This window comes from Salvelinus fontinalis, chromosome 13 (genome assembly GCF_029448725.1).
Source record: "Salvelinus fontinalis isolate EN_2023a chromosome 13, ASM2944872v1, whole genome shotgun sequence".
NCBI classification, from domain to species: domain Eukaryota; kingdom Metazoa; phylum Chordata; class Actinopteri; order Salmoniformes; family Salmonidae; genus Salvelinus; species Salvelinus fontinalis.
Genome location: NC_074677.1, coordinates 8,331,725 through 8,353,874, shown reverse-complemented (window position 1 = coordinate 8,353,874; position 22,150 = coordinate 8,331,725). Strand labels below are relative to the sequence as shown.

The 22,150-nt window shown below is 42.7% G+C and overlaps 1 protein-coding gene across 1 annotated transcript in view; it reads right to left on the bottom strand.

Annotated features, from left to right (window-relative positions):
* LOC129868033 (globoside alpha-1,3-N-acetylgalactosaminyltransferase 1-like) overlaps positions 1-21,929 on the bottom strand; it is a 30,549-nt gene extending 8,620 nt beyond the window's left edge. The window contains exons 1-4 of the mRNA XM_055941605.1: positions 21,075-21,929; positions 2,029-2,077; positions 1,849-1,884; positions 1,084-1,116 (exon numbers count right to left, since the gene is read on the bottom strand). Coding sequence (XP_055797580.1) covers positions 1,084-1,116; positions 1,849-1,884; positions 2,029-2,077; positions 21,075-21,159 — 203 coding nt within the window. The 5' untranslated portion in view covers positions 21,160-21,929. The remainder of the gene's footprint in view (positions 1-1,083; positions 1,117-1,848; positions 1,885-2,028; positions 2,078-21,074) is intronic.
* Positions 21,930-22,150: the final 221 nt, after the last annotated feature.

Sequence of the window (22,150 nt, the reverse complement as noted above, 5' to 3'; positions counted from 1 at the left end):
AGCCACAAGAGCATTATTGAGGTCGGACACTGATGTTGGGCGATTAAGCCTGGCTTGCAGTCGGCATTCCAATTCATCCCAAAGGTGTTCAATGGGGTTGAAGTCAGGACAATGTGCAGGCCAGTCAAGTTCTTCCACACCATTTCTGTATGGACCTCACTTTATGCACGGAGGCATTGTCATACTGAAATAGAAAAGGGACTTCCCCAAACTGTTGCCACAAAGTTGGAAGCACAGAATCATCTAGAATGTCATTGTATGCTGTAGATTTCCCTTCACTGGAACTAAGGGGCCTAGCCGGAACCATGAAAAACAACCCCATACCATTATTCCTCCTCCACCAAACTTTACAGTTGGCACTACATTCGGGCAGGTAGCGTTTTCCTGGCATCCGCCAAAGCCAGTTTCGTCTGTAAGACTGCCAGATGGTGAAGCGTGATTCATCACTCCAGAGAACAGGTTTCCACTGCTCCGTAGTCCAATGGTGGAGAGCTTTACACCACTCCAGCCGACGCTTGACATTGCGCATGGTGATCTTAGGCTTGTGTGTGGCTGCTCAGCCATGGAAACCCATTTCATGAAGGTCCTGACAAACACTTCTTGTGCTGATGTTGCTTCCAGAGACAGTTTGGAACTCGGTAGTGAGTGTTGCAATCGAGGACAGACGATTTTTTACGCGTTACGCGGTTCAGCACTCGGCGGTCCCGTTCTGTGAGTTTGTGTGTCCTACCACTTTGCAGCTGAACCGTTGTTGCTCCTAGACGTTTCCACTTCACAATAACAGCTCTTACAGTTGACCGGGGAAATTCTAGCAGGGTATTAAGTTGACGAACCGACTTGTTGGAAAGGTGGCATCCTATGACGGTGTCACGTTGAAGAAGGTCACTGGGCTCTTCAGTACGGGCCATTCTACTGCCAATGTTCAACTATGGAGATTGCATGGCTGTGTGCAATAGCTGAATCCACTCATTTGAAGGGTTTTCCACATTTTTTTTTGGTATATATAGTTTACATGGCGGTTTTGGAGAGGTGCGGGGGGCTGCCACACCAGTATAGTACGGATACCCACACGTACTCACTCACCTGTGATTCAGCATAACCTGGTGATGCACCTGGCTGACAGATGAGAAGGAAAAGGGATGTAACAGAGATAGGTATCAAATGTAAGATAATTATCTAAGCATCTGTCCAAGCAGAAACACCTGAGTAGAGTATCCAGTTCGTAGTTAAGTCCTCTCGGTATTATCTACTGGTCTTATGTGATATATATATATATATATAAAAGACATTTAGCAGACACGTTTATCCAAAGCAATTTAGTCACGCATTATAGTGGAAATTACAATATTGTTATAATGCTATTATTGAATAAAACTGTTGTTTTATGCAATAGAATAAAGGGGTTGTTAGAATGCTCATCTGTGTGTGTGTTCTACTGAGGATGGGCCTCTTTGGGTGTTACCGCATTCCAGAGCAACTCAGCCACACCGGTGCATTGAATAAAACCGGTGAACCACTAAGTAGTGTCCCAAATACCATCTTGTCCCTATTTTTGTAAAGAAGTGTAGTACATAAGGAATCGGGTGACAATTGGGCCTATTCATAGTTATTCGTCACACCACAGGATCACCTTTCACGTCATGCAATAATTCACAACTTGCCAAACAGTGGCGTTGTGAAAACCAAACACAGAATTCTGGGGAGAGGCCAGAAAAAAACACCAGTTTATCCTGTTCACTACACAAATAAGACATCAAAACACAGCATCAAGCCAGTGTCCCCTTTAACCCAGCCTTAGCCACACCGTACAGTACAGCTTTCAACCAGCATGAGACAGTGTTTTCTTACTTGAGATACACGGATGCACAGTACGAGAAGACGAACCTTAGTTGAGAGGAGAATATACAATTATATAAAATCAATAACAACAATGATGCTTAAAAAAAAACATTTTTTTTTTTTAAAGACAATAATATAAAACTCAAAAAAGATCCCACATTTTGGCTGCAGCTCCTGAGACGTCCTTACCAGCAGATTCCCCCCGCCATTACTAAAGAAAGTAGAAAATGTTCACGTCCTGGGAAAAAAAAAGAAAAGTCATATGAAAAAGTACTATAACTTAGATTAGTGTATGAAAATATCATCGTATCTGTGTATTTGAATGTATTTGATGTGCAGACACGTAATAAATCTAACAATAAAAAAAAATGAGACTTTCACCTTTTGCATATTGTTACAAAACCTATTAACTAGCCTGCTAATATTGATAATAGTGGTGTGAACGTTTAACCCTGGTATCAAACGTTCACACCCCTAGTATCAATATTAAACAGACTAGTTAAATCGGCTTTGCAACAATATGCACCTCTAGGTGTAATAAATCCTCTAGGTTATATCAGCTGTGTCGGTGAACCCCTCCCGTATCTGAACTGGCTCCATAGAGGGCACAGCATGATCAGAGGTGAGAGGTCACATGGTCAGGTCAATAGGAAGTATTATTAAAGAGATGCTTTACATTGAAATACAGATAACTAGTAGTCCCAGAGTTAATGATTTTTTGCATTTCACCTCCTGATGATGACTGACAGTGTTAGAATAAAACAAGACAAGGCTTAAACATGCTCTCTCTCTCCCGACTACATTAGAAATCTTTATATAGACTATTGCTAAGTGTTTTGATGGCACTATCGTTTAACTTGCCACGTGTGTGTCATTACCGTGTGATGGAATATAAGGTGCCGCAGCCCAAGTCATCTTGGTGTATCTCATTTAGTGTTGCTACATCGGGCCCCTACTTTTATATAGACTATTGATAAGTGTTTTGATGGCACTATCGTTTAACTTGCCACGTTTGAGGTTGGCAACGTTTTGCTGTAGTTTCAGCCTACATGGAGGTCAAAGTAGCTGACCGACTACATTAGAAATCCTAAGTAGCCTTATAACCTAACATAACCTCCCCCCATGTTTGATTGTAGGGAAGTTGTAATTTTCTTTGAATGATTCATTTGGTTGTTGGTAAATATAGAAAGACCCCACTGTTGAAAGAGACACAAAGACCGACAGAACTTCTCAAAACACACCTAAAACATTTTGGGGGGGGATTATTCAAGAATATTGTAAGGGTGACCATATATTTGGCAGGAACTGTATATAGTATATCATCTTAAGGCATTATGTGATATAGCTGACATGCTTATTCTTTTCTTTCAGAACTTGACAGGAAACTCTATTACCGTTTCTATGCAACAGATTAGGGGAGGGGGGCTGGGTGATAATTATTTCACACAGGCAAAAGCAAACCCGAGTGCCTGTCAGTTTGCATGCCAACTCCATGTCACACAGTTGACGTGACAATTCCATAAGAACTTTAATCTTTCGATGTTTGAACGGGGCCCAAACATGTCCGTTGCTCTATGAACAATGGTCGGAGTCTAGGCCATTTGCTGTGGTCTGAGAGCTGTTGACTTTTGAAGTAATTCTATGTCTATAACCTTAAAAAGGGGTGGATTAGTAATTTAATTTGTTTAATCTGTTTCTTTACATTTATAACAGGTAGTGATTAATATTCAGGTTTAACTAGCCACTGCCAAACAAATGCTAATTGCCATTTCGTCACCAAACTGTCAATCTCCCCTCTTTGCCACATTTATGGCCAAATCATCTCTTGCATGGATTTGTCGGTCAATGATTTCACCTAGAATTGAATGGCAGTGGTTAGTTAAACAACACCCAAAATCGTGGACTGCTGAGCAATCCTTTAAAATGTGACATCATATCATGGAATCAATGGCCTAATTGACATGTACTTTCACAGAGGGAGTGCTCCACATGCTCCAGTTGATACCACACCACCTGTGCCGGGTGTATCATCACCATCTACCATCAACACAGAGATAATCCTGCCTTACAATGGATGTGCCCACCCTGCCACCATTGAAGGCCTGCACACCAAGGCTACTATTGCGTCAATACGGTGTCAAGATGTTTCAAGGATGGGGGTCCAACAACGCAGCAAGAGAGGCAATCCATGTGTGGGAGATCTTCACCACCTCACCTCTCTTCGAAGAGGGTGCTGTTCCCTGGCAACACCATAGACTACACTATGCACAACCAAAGGCTCTTTTCAGAGGGTGCTGTTCCCTGGCAACACCATAGACTACACTATGCACAACCAAAGGCTCTTTTCAGAGGATGCTGTTCCCTGGCAACACCATAGACTACACTATGCACAACCAAAGGCTCTTTTAAGAGGGTGCTGTTCCCTGGCAACACCATAGACTACACTATGCACAACTGTAATACCCGGGGTGTAGTGGAGGAAGGAGTCAGACGCAGGAGACAGAGAGTTCAGAGTAGCGTTCTAATTTAATTCCACAACCAGGTGTAACCACTAAACAAAAAAAAGGAGGGGGAGGAATACGACGTCACTCTACAATGAATGCTCCACCACCTAAAGGAGAACACGAAATACCATGAGACAACGTACATGAACCGTGACACACAAGCATGTACAACCTGTACACAAAACAAACCCGCACACCCAGCAGGCCGGGCTGCTGGGTAATAAAGCCCCACTAATCACCCTAACCACAAACAGGTGTAACCACTAAACAAAAAAAAGGAGGGGGAGGAAAAGTCAGTAGCAGCTAGTAGGCCGGTGACGACGACCGCCGCCCGAACAGGAAGGGGAGCCACCTTCGGTAGGAGTCGTTACAACAACCAAAGGCTCTTTTAAGAGGGTGCTGTTCCCTGGAAACACCATAGACTACACTATGCACAACCAAAGGCTCTTTTAAGAGGGTGCTGTTCCCTGGCAACACCATAGACTACACTATGCACAACCAAAGGCTCTTTTAAGAGCCATCCACACTGCACTAAGAGTATTCTTCCCAGGTACTCTTCATATAATGATTTAAAATGCCTTTATTTGTATGGCATGTTCAATAGAAACATGGCAGCAGCCAAAACACTACACATTTTTAAAAAACTTTGTTTCTATTGAACATGCCATACAAATAAAGGAATTTTAATTCATTATATGAAGAGTGCCTTGGTCCTCCTTTTTGATGAACAATTTACCTCTTTTACCAAAAAGCCCCTTCTGTCTACCTAAATGTACTATTGTGTACCTTAGTAGTGCTTTCCTTCCTCCTCTTTCTAAGAGTATTCTTCCATTTACTTAGCTAATGTCAACTGCAGTTATTTAATTCCCAGTTTCTCTCCCTTTGATTACTACTTCTCAGATGAGGGTGTTGTTTAAGGGTGTGATGTCTGTACAAAAACAACAGGCTATTTTAAGTCACCCATATTTAAAACAATTAGACACCTTATAACCCACACATTCATTTATCAATATGTTTGATGGATTGTGTTGTGCAGTAAGCAAGTTCAGATGTATAACTGTGGCTCCTTTGACCTTCAACAGAATAGGCAAGAGAAAACTTCTTTATTTATATAACTACGCTATATTGTTTGTCCTCGTGTGTCTGCAGCCACATAGTGTGGACACCAGGTGAGGCCACACACAGATTCCTGTTGAACAGTGTCTCTTCAACTACCTTATTTTCTCAATAACAGTCTCTCCTTCACTTCATCCTTCTCTCCCCCTTCTCCCTAAATCTTGTCGGTTATCAGCTGTGTCGGTGAACCCCTCCTGCATCTGAACTGGCTCCATAGAGGGCACAGCATGATCAGAGGTGAGAGGTCACATGGTCAGGTCAATAGGAAGTATTATTAAAGAGATGCTTTACATTGAAATACAGATGACTAGTAGTCCCAGAGTTAATGATTTTTTGCATTTCACCTCCTGATGATGACTGACAGTGTTAGAATAAAAACAAGACAAGGCTTAAACATGCTCTCTCTCTCTCCATCTGTCACATCTGCAGCTTTGTTTTGACGTGAGAGAGGATGCCAACCCCCAGTCCCGTCATCGCCCCATCACCCACTCTTAAGATACCATATGGGCCAACAGAGCCCAAAGGCTGGTTAGGAGACACCACTAGAGACAGTATTATGTAACTGTGATGAACTGAGAGAATATTAAGCTAAGTAGCACTGTAATTCATTAATCATATGCTGTCTTCCCTGCTCCTCTGTTCTTACCACTTCCTGTCTTTTACACTCTCACACCTCTCTCCCCACCTCTTTCTTCCTGTTTTTATAATGCACACCAGATGTGGATTGAAGTACAGATTTAACTTGTATTTATAATATTATTTTTAAAAATAAAAATAAAAAAAATATAAAAAATTAAATAAAATTAAATAAAATTATTTATAACACCTGGATAATGAACTTCTTTCAATAAAGCGTTTCACATTCTCCCCTGATTGAAATTAAGTCTAATTTGATGAAATACTACACCTATCCTGCGTTTATCAGATCAATGCAGATTACATATTGATGAGTATTTTACATAATGCATAGGAAATGTAGTGTACTGTTTTTTTTTTTAAATTCTATTTATGTATATATGAATTACAAATCAGCCTTAAACTAGTTAAAATCATGTTTCTAGTCTATTGCATAGTTACAATGTGTAATCATAGATGGACCAGGATTGGTGACCGTTGTTGATGTGTGCAGAGGGTCCCTGGTTCGCGCCTGTGTCGGGGCGAGGGGGCGGTCTAAAGTTATACTGTTACACGGAGTGAGAACGGCCCATATAATAGGCGGTGTAAGAGGAAAGCCCATAAAATTGTAAGAGACTCCAGTCACCCAAGTCATAGGCTGTTTTCTCTACTACCGCACAGCAAGTGGTACCGGAGCGCCAAGTCTAGGACCAACAGGCTCCTCAACAGCTTCTACCCCCAAACCATAAGATTGCTGAACAATTAATAAAATCGCCACCAGACAATTTACACCCCCCCCCCCCCCTTTTGTAAACTGCTGTTTTATCTATGCATAGTCACTACATGTACAAAATACGTCAACTAACCTGTACCCCAGCACACTGACTTGGAACCGGTTCCCCCTGTATATAGCCTTGTTATTCTTACTGTTACTTTTTAATCATCAATTTTTATTTTTTTGTCTACTTAGTAAATATTTTCTTAACTCTTCATGAACTGCACTGTTGGTTAAGGGCTTGTAAGTAAACATTTCACTGTAAAGTCTACACATTGCATAGTTACAATGTGTAACCATAGATGTCCCAGGACCAGGATTGGTAAACACTGTTGAAGTGTATAATTGTAATACATACATGCAGACAAAGCATCATTCAAAGACTGGAGTTTGATACTCTTGGTATTGGATATGACTGAAAAAGAATGTCACAGACATTCATACCTGAACCGCACCTTTATTTGCCAAGGTAGAGCACATGATCAGTAAATATATTCAATGTACAGGCTACAATGTGAGGATCTCATGTATATATGGCTTCTAATCCTTAGCACAATAAAGTTCAACTGTATTCTACTCCATCCATAGGCTTCATTAATGCCATTCAGACTGTTTTGAAATGGATACAGACAGAGCTATGATAGCTGAGGTTCATAACTAGGTTCTGAACTAATATTTATACCAAACGTTTGGGTCCATGCACAGATCGGCTACATAGCTAGCTACACATCCAGAAGCATACAGGTATTTTTTATCCTCCACTACACAATAATCAAGAAAATGGTTAGCTAGCTACATTACTTCAGCTGCATGTCATGGCAAATACCAGCAAGGCAAGCATACAAAATGTACATTAAATTTGAGGTAAATGCCTAGGCTAGCTAGATTATTTACATCCACTATAACACAAGACGACAGCCTGGTTTGCTGGTTGTTTCGGGAGTCACTGAAACATAAAGTATAAATAAATAAAACATTAAAACAACTAGAATTACAATTTCAAACTCATGTCACAAGACCCATAAAGTTAAATTTTAATGACAAAAAAAAATATGCGTAATCATTTGTCTCTTCATTAACTAACATAGACATCGAGGAAAACAAAAATCCTAACAGCAAGGCCAACTAAATAGGTTGGAGTGCATGTATGGCACTTTTTACATGTGTGTGTGTGTGTGTCCGTGTATGAGCATTTGAGAGTGTGTGTATATGCATGTGTACAAACACCTGCACGGCATCAGCCTCAGGCAAACCAGCATTAGCTGTAAAAACACTGCCCCTCAGTGTCATTCAATTTTACTTTTTTGTAATGTTTTATTTTGACATTGGGTTTTTTTCCCCGGCTCAGTATTCTGTCACTCACGGGGACACTACGTCACCACAAAATCCACGGGGAGAGCTCGGAAATTCAAGCCCCTTGGGTGATGTCATAGAGTTACATTAGAAGTGCCCATCCAAGAAGGCTCAAGTTCATTGGGTCACAGATAGAATGATGTCACATCACGTTATATCTACAGTATCTTTGATTGGACTGATTTGATTGGACCATGTCAATACCATAGTTTAAAAATCTTAGCTAGCAAGCTAGGACAAGCAGTCATCGTCATGAATAAATTCAACAATTTACTGACAAATCCTTTTCAACCCTTGTCATATGAAGAGAAACTATAGATAAAAACGTATCGGTGCTCATCGACCATTGGGGCATAAACATTACACAATACGTCGGAAATTGCAAATTCAACAATGACTGGTTTGTAAAGGAATCAGTGACTAACTGCAAGCATTTCAAAGCAATCACTATCCTGCTATTCAGTGGAGAGGGTGTGTGGTCCAAGTCTGGGTTTAAGGGTCTCTTTTCCCATTTACATGCAACACCATGGGCCAGACAAGGATGAATACATTGGCCATGCTGTCAATCGGGGCATGACTTCTGCAGCGATCAAAACATCTGGGAAATCTATACTTCTGCGAGTTCAAAACTGGAAATTCGGGGGGAAAAAACGAGCTCAGAAGGGAAAATACGTTTTGAACGGTCATCCAACTCAGAATTCCAAGTCTGGAACTTGGGCCTCTTTCTAGAGCTACGACCTGAATATCTCTGATGTCATCATGATTCGACCTTGTTCCCCCCCACTCTTGTAGAGTCCTTGCCCCAACGAACTTGTCACGATCGTCTTCGTGAGAAAGAGAGGACCAAGGCGCAGCGTGTGCAAAATACATCTCTTTTATTGAGAGAAGGGAATAAACACGAAACGAACACTGAATACAAACTAAACAAAACAACAAACGACCGTGAAGCTAAATAACGTAAGTGCACAGACAAGCAACAAATGTTCAACATAGACAACACCCCACAAAAGCCTACTGCCTATGGCTGCCTTAAATATGGCTCCCAATCAGAGACAATGAATGACAGCTGTCTCTGATTGAGGACCAATCTAGGCAGCCATAGACATAACTAGACAACATTACTCTTCTCTGCCCCATACACATACAACACCCCTAGACACTACAAAACACATACATTCCCCATGTCACACCCAGACCTAACTAAAAAAACATAAAGAAAACAAAGAATACTAAGGCCAGGGCGTGACAGAACTGAGGATGTTCTGAGGGCAAAAGGTGGGGGGGGGGGGTGCAACTCAATATAAGGAAGGTGTTCCTGATGTTTGGTATACTGTGTGGAAGCCTCGCTGTGTTCAACCTCAGAAAAAAAAAATCTGTTTTGAATTTTGATCTCTGTACCATACGTAGAGTGAGAATGGTGCCTAGACAACTTTTGTCTGATGCCAATAGAAGAAGAAAAAAGCTCTAACAAAAACAAAATGCAGTTTGTCATTCCAGGGTCAATGTCTGACTTGAGTTAATAAACTGAAGTTAGCTAGTAACAAGAACATTATCCAGCCTGCATAGTAAGCATCTTATTTAAAAACAGACGACCAGAAACTATGCAAAATGATATTAACGACTGGGTCTGTCTGTAGCAACATGACCAAAAGAACTAACAACTTGATTTTTAGAGTCCGGACTAATGATGGAAGAATGACATTGTATGAATTTACTTATCAAAAATAACATTTTAATGAAATTATGTAATTCATTGTTAATTTGTAACAGTTTTATAAAAGCATTTAAAAAGCACACCTCCACTATCGAGTCCGGCCAAACAATGCCATTTACCTGTGACTGTATTCATGATACAGATCTGCTAATTGTGCCTTATTTCTTAAACAGAATTTATAAATGAGGCTAATTTATAATTTCTTTAATTATTTCTTAAACAGAATTATAACAGTTGAAGTCGGAAGTTTACATATACTTAGGTTGGAGTCATTAAAACCCGTTTTTACAACCAGTCCACAAAGTTCTTGTTAACAAACTATAGTTTTGGCAAGTCGGTTAGGACATCTACTTTGTGCATGACATCGCTATCTGTTTACAGACAGATTATTTCACTGTATCACAATTCCAGTGGGTCAGAAGTTTACATACACTAAGTTGAATGTGCCATGAAACAGCTTGGAAAATTCCAGAAAATTATGTGATGGCTTTAGAAGCTTCTGATAGGCTAATTGACATCATGTGTCAATTGGAGGTGTGCCTGTTGATATATTTCAAGGCCTACCTTCAAACTATGTGCCTCTTTGCTTGACATCATGGGAAAATCAAAAGAAATCAGCCAAGACCTCAGAAAAAAAATGTAGACCTCCACAAGTCTGGTTCATCCTTGGGAGCAATTTCCAAACACCTGACGGTACCACGTTCATCTGTACAAACAATAGTACGCAAGTATAAACACCATGGGACCAGACAGCCGTCAAACTGCTCAGGAAGGAAACGCATTCTGTCTCCTAGAGATGAACGTACTTTGGAGAGAAAAGTGTGAAAAGTAATTCCCAAAACAACAGCAAAAGGACCTTGTGAAGATGCTGGAGGAAACGGGTACAAAAGTATCGATATCCACACTGAACCGAGTCATATTACGACATAACGTGAAAGGCTGCTCAGCAAGGAAGAAACCACTGCTCCAAAACCGCCTTAAATAAGCCAGACTACAGTTTGCAACTGCACATGGGGACAAAGTTCGTACTTTTTGGAGAAATGTCCTCTGGTCTGATGAAACAAAAATAGAACTGTTTGGCCATAATGACCATCATTATGTTTGGAGGAAAAAGGGTGAGGCTTGCAAGCCGAAGAACACCATCCCAACCGTGAAGCAAGGGGGTGGCAGCATCATGTTGTGGGGGTGCTTTGCTGCAGGAGGGACTGGTGCACTTCACAAAATAGATGGCATCATGAGGAAAGTAAATTATGTGGATATATTGAACAACATCAAGACATCAGTCAGGAAGTTAAAGCTTGGTCGCAAATGGGTCTTCCAAATGGACAATGACCCCAAGCATACTTCCAAAGTTGTGGCAAAATGTAAACTTCTGACCCACTGGGAATGTTGTGAAAGTAATACAAGCTGAAATAAATCATTCTCTCTACCATTATTCTGACATTTCACATTCTTAAAATTAAAATGGTGATCCTAAAAGACCTAAGACAGAGAATTTTTACTAGGATTAAGTGTCAGGAATTGTGAAAAACTGAGTTTAAATGTATTTGGCTAAGGTGTTTGTAAACTTCCGACTTCAACTGTATATAATATAAATATTAAATATGTTTTTTTTGATACCCAAATAGCAGTCAAGATATGCTGAAATCCATGGATATGGAAATACTCATTGACATCAATACATAAATGCACATCAGATATGGGTGGGGGTGGGGGTCTTAACTACCTTTGCGAGTTTCAGACATGAAGATCATCAAGCCAAAATACCGGTCCACTCTAACAGAGGATCACCTGGACACCTGCTTGAGGCTAGCGATCAGTAGCTACAACCCAGACCATGCTAAGCTAGCTGACAGCATGCAGTGCAAATCATCCAATCAATAAGGATACATGAAATATTGGCAGGGGGAGGGGAAAGGTAGACCACATTAGGAAGAAGGTGGAAAAGTATTTATGTATAAAATGTAACTAAAGTCTTGGCACACTTGCCACTTGCACTCCACACTGTCCTTTCCCACCTGGACATAAGGAACACCTACGTGAGAATGCTGTTCATTGACTACAGCTCAGCGTTCAACACCATAGTGCCCTCATAGCTCGTCACTGAGCTAAGGACCCTGGGACTAAACACTTCCCTCTGCAACTGGATCCTGTACTTCCTGATGGGCCGCCCCTAGGTGGTAAGGGTAGGTAACAACACATCTGCCACACTGATCCTCAACACGGGGGCCCCTCAGGAGTGCGTGCTCAGCCCCCTCCTGTACAGCATGGCCAAGCGTGACTCCAACACCATCATTAAGCCGATGACACAACAGTGGTACAGTGGGTTGCTCCACAAAAAGTTTTGTGATTATGCTGCGGGACTTCGAGGTAATTTGTGGTTTAGTACGGTACCCTGCATCACCACTTCATTGCTCCAGACCACCACAAGGGGGAGTTAGAGCACTGATTATGCTTTTGGGTCCTACTGTGTGTCTAACTGACAATGAATGGGCGGCGTAAACCTAAATAGAAACTGATAATTGTGCACGACTTCAGTATTACTTACTAAAACGGTTTTTTATTATTTTATTTTGCTCTTACTGACACTCGCGACCGGTCACGTTATTCAGCGCCTGAGTGGTGCAACGGTCTAAGACACTGCAAGCTGTGTTTTCCCAGATGTTGGTTCAATACCTGTGCCGGACTGGACTGGGAGACCCATGAGATGACTGTAGGATTTTGGTTTCTAGCCCTCCAAAAACAGAAATAAATCATAAAAAAAAAAAAAAAAACTGCTTTATTTACAAATTAGTAACAATGTCTCACCCCATGTTCAAGAATGGACTTTTTTCCCCCTCGCTTCATTTTACGTTATTTTGAAAACGAAAATAATCTCCAAAATATTGTTCTTTTTTTTTTTTAAATAAAGTCATTATTATTATTATTAAAACGCCCATTTGATATTCTCACAGATATATTATTAACCCTGTTATTAGCAGGACAATATATATTGGTCATATTGGTCATGGCTCCTGAGTGGTGCACAGTTCTCCAGCTGCATCCTCTGAAAGCGCGCGAGGTTCAAAGGGCAGAGGGCAGAGGGCACGGAATGGGCCGCCAGAGTCACGCACAGAAGACAGACCTAGCCCATGGGGAAGGGAGGAGGGGGAAACGGGGAGAAGGCAGGAGGACTAAACGGGGAGAAGGCAGGAGGAGGAAACGGGGAGAAGGCAGGAGGGGGAAACGGGGAGAAGGCAGGAGGAGGAAACGGAGAGAAGGCAGGAGGAGGAAACAAGGCAGGAGGAGGAACCGGGGAGAAGGCAGGAGGAGGAAACGGGGAGAAGGCAGGAGGAGGAAACGGGGAGAAGGCAGGAGGAGGAAACGGGGAGAAGGCAGGAGGAGGAAACGGGGAGAAGGCAGGGAGAGGAAACGGGGAGAAGGCAGGAGGGGAAACGGGGAGAAGGCAGGAGGAGGAAACGGGGAGAAGGCAGGGAGAGGAAACGGGGAGAAGGCAGGGAGAAGAAACGGGGAGAAGGCAGGAGGAGGAAACGGGGAGAAGGCAGGAGGAGGAAACGGGGAGAAGGCAGGAGGAGTAATGGGGAGAAGGCAGGAGGAGTAAACAGGGAGAAGGCAGGAGGAAGAAACGGGGAGAAGGCACGAGGAGGAAACGGGGAGAAGGCAGGAAGAGGAAACGGGAAGAAGGCAGGAGGAGGAAGGCAGGAGGAAGAAACGGGGAGAAGGCAGGAGGAGTAAACGGGGAGAAGGCAGGAGGAGTAAACGGGGAGAAGGCAGGAGGAGGAAACGGGGAGAAGGCAGGAGGAGGAAACGGGGAGAAGGCAGGAGGAGGAAACGGGGAGAAGGCAGGAGGAGGAAACGGGGAGAAGGCAGGAGGAGTAAACGGGGAGAAGGCAGGAGGAGTAAACGGGGAGAAGGCAGGAGGAGTAAACGGGGAGAAGGCAGGAGGGGGAAACGGGGAGAAGGCAGGAGGGGGAAACGGGGAGAAGGCAGGAGGAGTAAACGGGGAGAAGGCAGGAGGGGGAAACGGGGAGAAGGCAGGAGGAGGAAACAAGGCAGGAGGAGGAAACGGAGAGAAGGCAGGAGGAGGAAACAAGGCAGGAGGAGGAAACAAGGATAAGGCAGGAGGAGGAAACGGGGAGAAGGCAGGAGGAGGAAACGGGGAGAAGGCAGGAGGAGGAAACGGGGAGAAGGCAGGAGGAGGAAACGGGGAGAAGGCAGGAGGAGGAAACGGGGAGAAGGCAGGGAGAGGAAACGGGGAGAAGGCAGGGAGAGGAAACGGGGAGAAGGCAGGGAGAGGAAACGGGGAGAAGGCAGGAGGAGGAAACGGGGAGAAGGCAGGAGGAGGAAACGGGGAGAAGGCAGGAGGGGGAAACGGGGAGAAGGCAGGAGGAGGAAACTAGGAGAAGGCAGGAGGAGTAAACAGGGAGAAGGCAGGAGGAGTAAACAGGGAGAAGGCAGGAGGAGGAAACGGGGAGAAGGCAGGAGGAGGAAACGGGGAGAAGGCAGGAGGAGGAAACGGGGAGAAGGCAGGAGGAGGAAACGGGGAGAAGGCAGGAGGAGGAAACGGGGAGAAGGCAGGAGGAGGAAACGGGGGGAGGGGGGGGGGGTAAGCATTAGAACAGGCTGCCTAAATACTTGTAGCCGTAGTCTGTAATATCTCTCTAGGAGCTGATCTGTCATCAGTACGGGAGACAAATGGCATGTTGTCACACGTTTCACTTACATTTATCATGACAACTATATATATATATATATATATATATATTTAAAGCAGATTGTAAGTATATCTAAATGTCAATGCTTATTGGAGATAAATTGCACTTGATTGTGTAACATCCTTATACAACGTCATCGGGTCTTTATTAGAACATATTAGAATACAAACTTTGGTTTGACAAAACATTCATAATTTTAAAAGCTGTGTGTGTGTGTGTGTGTGTGTGTGTAGCCTACGTGTATGTTATTAATATTTTTTTAATTAATAATTAATCTCAACTCCGTCCCGCAGGAGGTCTTTTGCCTTTTGGTAGGCAGTCATTGTAAATAAGAATTTGTCCTTAACTGACTTGCCTAGTGAAATAAAGGTTAAATAAAAATAAATAAAATGTAATAAAACAACATACTGATGAAAATAAAGGATATACCGGCCTTTAACAACATGTTAGGCATTAATTCATAAATGTGTATCTGTGTGTAAATGAGTGTTTTCACATTAGCCTACCTGGTTAAATAAAGGTGAAATAAAAATTAAAAAAAAATAAATTAGTTAAAATGCGAGCCTTCTGTCCCATGTGATGGATATACAGAGGCTTCAATAGGTTTCAACATGACAAGGTCCCTCAAACCAGACTTTCATGACAAATATTCCTGCCCCCGAGCCGATAGCGTCATAAAGACATTCAAAAACGCAACATCGCCTTATTGTGTCACACTGTGTATTTCTTTGTGATTCCTTGTGGACCAAACAGTAATTACAACAACAAAAAAAATGAAAAGATGTCAAAAGTTTGTCCTAATCTCAGAGTGCTGAAACCAACATAGTGTAATGAAACAGGCAGGGAGGAAACAGACAGGGAGCGGGTCTCGAACCCTCGACCTTCTAGCCCGAGGTCCGGCGCGCTATCGACTGTGCCGCAAAAGCATGCTCCAGCGGCAGAGTCGATGTCCGCGCTTATAAACCCAGGGTCGTTACAATAGGTAACCTTTAAATCAAGAGGGCACATATTGCACCATATTGCGACTGGACCAAACATTTCCTCGACACATGATTAGCCTTGCTCACAGTAAATACTGACGATATTTGCGAACGAGTTTAAACAACAACAAGATATACATTTTGTAGAAATAAAAAATACTACATATAGGGGGGGAAACATGAACGCGCCAAGCCATTTAGAAGGGGAATTAAATCATGCGCGTTCGCGACGGGAGTTCGCTTCTTCAAAATACAATTAAATGAAAAGATAAAAAAAAAAAAAAAAAACACAAAACGCCAACTCATTAAACAAGCCTTAACAATCTTATCTACTAAAATCACATCACTTATTATATCTACATGTAGACCCAATGACATCTAAGTACTTATTTATTTTAAGTGACTTGCTTTTTCAATTGTACTCACTTCTAGGCATTTTGACTGATGTTCCTGAAAATCACCTGGTCCCAGTTGAATGTACAGTATAATCTACAGTAGCGGTCTATACCCGTCACTGTACAAATACATGTTCCATTGTGCTTTCCTCTCTCCAGAAGTATGCACTTGTTCACTCTACTCAAGCAAAAAAAAGTATTGGATTGGTACAAGCATGGCTGGAGGGAGGTTCCACCCTAGTCCCATACTAACTTCTAAACAGACCCTCCCCCATATTCCTCACACCAGTCCGAGGGAGTGTATGAGTGTACACTTCTGAAAAGGGTAGAATATCAGTACGTAGCCTATTTCTTCTATTAACTAGGTTTATGTTCCAGCCCCCCCAACTAACCAATGTCTGTCTGATAATTTAATTAGTTATGTTAGCATCAAGTTTGTTCGTGCTGGACTGGAACAAAAGCCTGAAGTGTTCCGTCCAATAGAGCAGGACAAGGTCTCCCCCTGCTGTCTGTCTGTGTGAACTGCACTCCCGAACTCTGTCCTCTACACTTAGAAAAAAAAAGTGTTCCAAAAGTATTCTGCGGCTGTCTACACAGGTGAACCCTTTTTTTTCCCCCCAGGTTACACTCTTTTGTAGAACTGTAAAACATGTAGAACTCTCTGCAGAAATGGTTCTACATGGAACCAAAAGGTTTTCTTCAAAAGGGCTCTCGTATGGGGACAGCCGAAGAACCCTTTTTGGTTCTAGATAGAAAGAAAAAGTGCTAAGGGTGTACTGATACAGTTATACCACTCGAGAGCCAGTTTCCCAGACACAGATTAAACCTAGCCCAGGGCTAAAAATCATTATCCATAGAGATTCTCTACTGAACTCAATCAAATGTATTTATAATTAGCATGAAGCTTCTAAAGCCATGACATCTTTTCTGGAATTGTCCAAGCTGTTTAAAGGCACAGTCTACTTAGTGTATGTAAACTTCCGACTTCAACTGTATGTAAATAAAGGTATTTCAGTTTTTTTTTTTTATCTGTATTAAATTTGCAAAAATTTCAAAAACTTTTCACTTTGTCATTATGGGGTATTGTGTTTAGTTTGCTGAAGAATTCTGTAACAAAATGTGGGGAAAAAGTCAAGGGGTCTGAAAACATTTCCAAAGGCACTCAGTGAATCAGTGAATGAAATAAAATACTTGACTTGAGCTATATTTCTTTGAGGATAAAAGCAGGCCTGGACAACCTTCTTTACATGCAGCTCGACATTGAGGTCAGGGTCAAAGAAGACGTTTCTGGCCGTCGGCTTTACATCGGTGGACAAAGGACCAAAGTTATTTCAACCTGGGCTCTTGCACGGTGGTGGACAAACAACCTCTGATTTCTTATCAATGACGAAGTTCTCACACATCTAATATTTGATGTTTATTTAACCCTTATTTTACCAGGTGACTCAGAACACATTTGAATGTACAGCAACCACCTGGGGAATAGTTACAGGGGAGAGGAAGGGGGATGAATGAGCCAATTGGAAGCTGGGGATGATTCGGTGGCCATGATTTTTTTTGTTTGTTGCCAGGACACGCGGTTAACACCCCTCTTCTAACAATAAGTGCAATTGGGATCTTTAGTGACCACAGAGAGTCAGGACACCAGTTCAACGTCCCATTCGAAAGATGGCACCCTACACAAGGAAATGTCACTGCCCTGGGGCATCGGGATATTTTTTCTATACCAGAGGAAAGAGTGCCTCCAACACCACTTCCAGCATCATCTGGTATCCCATCCAGGACCAACCCTGCTTAGCTTCAGAGTCCAGCCAGCATTGGGATGCAGGGTGGTAGGCTGCTGTCAGCAAGACACTTGTAGCTAAATTGGGTCCTGGACTTTGACGGGCCGCCCCCAGGTGGTGAAGGTAGGAAACATCTCCACCCCGCTGATCCTCAACACTGGGGCCCCACAAGGGTGCGTTCTCAGCCCCCTCCTGTACTCCCTGTTCACCCACGACTGCGTGGCCATGAATGCCTCCAACTCAATCATCAAGTTTGCAGACGACACAACAGTAGTGGGCTTGATTACCAACAACAACGAGACGGCCTACAGGGAGGAGGTGAGGGCACTCAGAGTGTGGTGTCAGGAAAACAACCTATCACTCAACGTCAACCAAACTAAGGAGATGATCGTGGACTTCAGGAAACAGGACCATCCCCCTATCCACATCGACGGGACAGCAGTGGAGAAGGTGGAAAGTTCCTCGGCGTACACATCACAGAGGAGGCTGAAGAGATGTGGCTTGTCACCTAAAACCCTCACAAACTTTTACAGGTGCACAATTGAGAGCATCCTGTCGGGCTGTATCACCGCCTGGTACAGCAACTGTACCTCCCTCAATCGCAAGGCTCTCCAGAGGGTGGTGCGATCTGCACAACGCATCACCGGGGGGGCAAACTACCTGCCCTCCAGGACACCTACACCACCCAATGTCACAGAAAGGCCAAAAAGATCATCAAGGACATCAACCACCTGAGCCACTGCCTGTTCACACCTGTACCATCCAGAAGGCGAGGTCAGTACAGGTGCATCAAAGCTGGGACCGAGAGACTGATAAACATCTTCTATCTCAAGGCCATCAGACTGTTAAACAGCCATCACTAACACAGAAAGGCTGCTGCCTACATACAGACTTGAAATCATTGGCCACTTTAATAAATGGATCACTAGTCACTTTAATAATGTTTACATATCTTACATTACTCATCTCATATGTATATAGTGTATTTTATACCATCTACTGCATCTTGCCTATGCCGCTCTGTCATTACACATCTGCATACTTATATGTACATATTCTTATTCCATTCCTTTACTTAGATTTGTGTGTATTAGTTTAGTTTATTAATTCAACCATTTAAAAAAACAAGCACACATAAAACTTAAAAGCCATACATGCACATGAATAAAATCATGGAGGATAACACACAATAAAGTCTGGGACTTATTTCCATTGTGGTCCTCTTGAGACAAGATGGCTAGACAAGATCCAACACAGTACGGCAGTGAAATAATACAACAAAAACATGTATACGGTAGGTGTTGTGCAATTGTTAGATTACTTGTTAGATATTACTGCACTGTCAGAACTAGAAGCAAAGGCATTTCGCTACTCACATTAACATCTGCTAACCATGTGTATGTGACCAATAAAATGTGATTTAATTAGCTTGATCACGGGGTCTGATTGGTAAATAAAGCTGCTTGTCATCCGCATGGCAGTGAAACGGAATCATGATTGAGGATGATGTCACCAAGGGGAAACATACACAGGGAAAACATTATGGTGCCCAAAATAGGTGCTGGGGACGATACTGATCCGCCCGTGCTCAGTGAGAATCGTCTGCCACATAAACATGACCTGAACCAATCGATGGCAATGCCAGAGATTCCCACCCACCTCTCCAGCCAGTCGACAAGAATGTTATGATAAATAGTATCAAAACACACCACTGAAATCCAAAAGAACTAGGATAGAGAACTAGGATAGAGAACTAGGATAGAGAACTAGGATAGAGAACTAGGATAGAGAACTAGGATAGAGAACTAGGACAGAGAACTAGGATAGAGAACTAGGATAGAGAACTAGGACAGAGAACTAGGATAGAGAACTAGGATAGAGAACTAGGATAGAGAACTAGGATAGAGAACTAGGATAGAGAACTAGGATAGAAAACTAGGATAGAGAACTAGGATAGAAAACTAGGATAGAGAACTAGGATAGAGAACTAGGATAGAGAACTAGGATAGAGAACTAGGATAGAGAACTAGGATAGAGAACTAGGATAGAGAACTAGGATACAGAACTAGGATAGAAAACTAGGATAGAGAACTAGGATAGAAAACTAGGATAGAGAACTAGGATAGAGAACTAGTATAGAGAACTAGGATAGAGAACTAGGATAGAGAACTAGGATAGAGAACTAGGATAGAGAACTAGGATAGAGAACTAGGATAGAGAACTAGGATAGAAAACTAGGATAGAGAACTAGGATAGAAAACTAGGATAGAGAACTAGGATAGAGCATTCCAAGGCAATAGCAGTCATTACTGACTTTTAATGAAGCAGTTTGTATGCTGTGAAGTGAGTGGAAGCCCGACGATTTTTTTAAAATAAGCACACAAAAAAAGGCACCAATTGTTCGAAAACAACTTTTTCTAAACTATTGGATAAAATAAAGGAAGTTTAGAGTTTGGTCTGTCAATTATTCAGTGAGTCGGGGGTCTATGCTTTTTAAGAAGATGTTGGAGCAGAGCAGTTTTAAAATAGGCTGGAAAGGAACCAGAGGCCAGGGAGATTTTAACAAGAGACACCATGTTGGGGCCAACAGTAGGCATAACCTCTGAGTAGTCGAGTAGGGACCACGTCTAAGGGGCAGGAGGAGGTCTTCGTTGTGAGCTACACTATCAAGGAGAGACTCAAACGAACAAAAGGAAGCAGTGGACATCTCGGGAATAGTTGCCTGAAGTGTCCCCTGACCAGAAATACTGGTGTGGGTTGGCTACTGTCAATCTGGGATTCAATATGTCTATATTTTCTGTAAAGAATCGTGAAAACTGTTCAAATAGATCTGAGGATCGATAATATCACTATTGGAGGGGCAACAACAACACGATCAATTGTTTTAAAAACAGACTGTTCAAGTTGTGGCCGTTTTCTGAGATCAAGGTAGAGGCGTAGTCCGCAACGTTGTGATTTCTCAACATAGAATAATTGACGTTTGCAGGCCTTCCGTTGACGTTAAGCCTTTCATAAATTCACTTCTTTTTTTTTTACAAATGTGGTAATTTAACCAACGTGAGACTTTAATACATGACATAAATGTCATAAAACGGAAATTGTGAACAGCGGGGCAGGACGACAGATGTTTACTTAGTGCGCTCGAGGATTCGATCCAGCAACTTTTCGGTTACTGACCAAATTCAAACAACGCAGCGATTACTCGTTCATTACAACTCTTTGCAATAATCCATTTCTTCTCTTTATAACAATGCATCTTGAAATGTAAATCTATTTCAACTTACCCCTCATTCGCTCACGTGCTGTGGTACAGCAACAGTTGCCGACGGCAAAAAATCTCCCCACCACCACCATCTGAAGTCTCGTCATCAGTGCTTAATTTGAGCCGGATCCTCTCCGTTTTGGACTGTTTTGTTCCGGAGCCTATTTGGTTTGCGCAACATTGTAACTTATGTGTGAGACCAAGCGCGCCAGTATCTCTCACATAACAAACATGAGATTCACTTTTTCTATGATCTCTCTCCCTCTCTCTGCTCTGATAGCCATCAGCCTGCAACTCTCATCTCTCTGCTCTGATAGCCATCAGCCTGCAACTCTCATCTCTCTGCTCTGATAGCCATCAGCCTGCAACTCTCATCTCTCTGCTCTGATAGACATCAGCCTGCAACTCTCATCTCTCTGCTCTGATAGACATCAGCCTGCAACTCTCATCTCTCTGCTCTGATAGCCATCAGCCTGCAACTCTCATCTCTCTGCTCTGATAGACATCAGCCTGCAACTCTCATCTCTCTGCTCTGATAGACATCAGCCTGCAACTCTCATCTCTCCAGCGTTGCACTTCGTCATTTATTTCCTTATAGAATCGCGCGAAGGGTTCTGAAGGAACTGCATCACCACTGATAAATGTAAATACATTTGCCAAAGTTATATAATTACTGCTGTCTGTTCAGAAATAGTTCAGAATAGCCTACTACACCACGATAAGGCTCTTTTTTTTTTAAATAGCGTAGCTGTGAATTGTATCCCAACAATAAGGAACAGCCTTCGGTCGGGAACGCTGTTCCTTGTTAGGCTTTTGGCGCATCAGCCATCACAAGCGAGTGAGCTGCGCGTCATTGGGTGAGTCAGTGAAACTGGAAAGCATTTTTAGGACAAAGGGGTCTCGATGCCAGCTTCGGTTCAGCGGTCTCGATGCCAGCTTCGGTTCAGCGGTCTCGATGCCAGCTTCGGTTCAGCGGTCTCGATGCCAGCTTCGGTTCAGCGGTCTAGATGCCAGCTTCAGTTAAGCGGTTTCGATGCCAGCTTCAGTTAAGCGGTCTCGATGCCAGCTTCGGTTCAGCGGTCTCGATGCCAGCTTCGG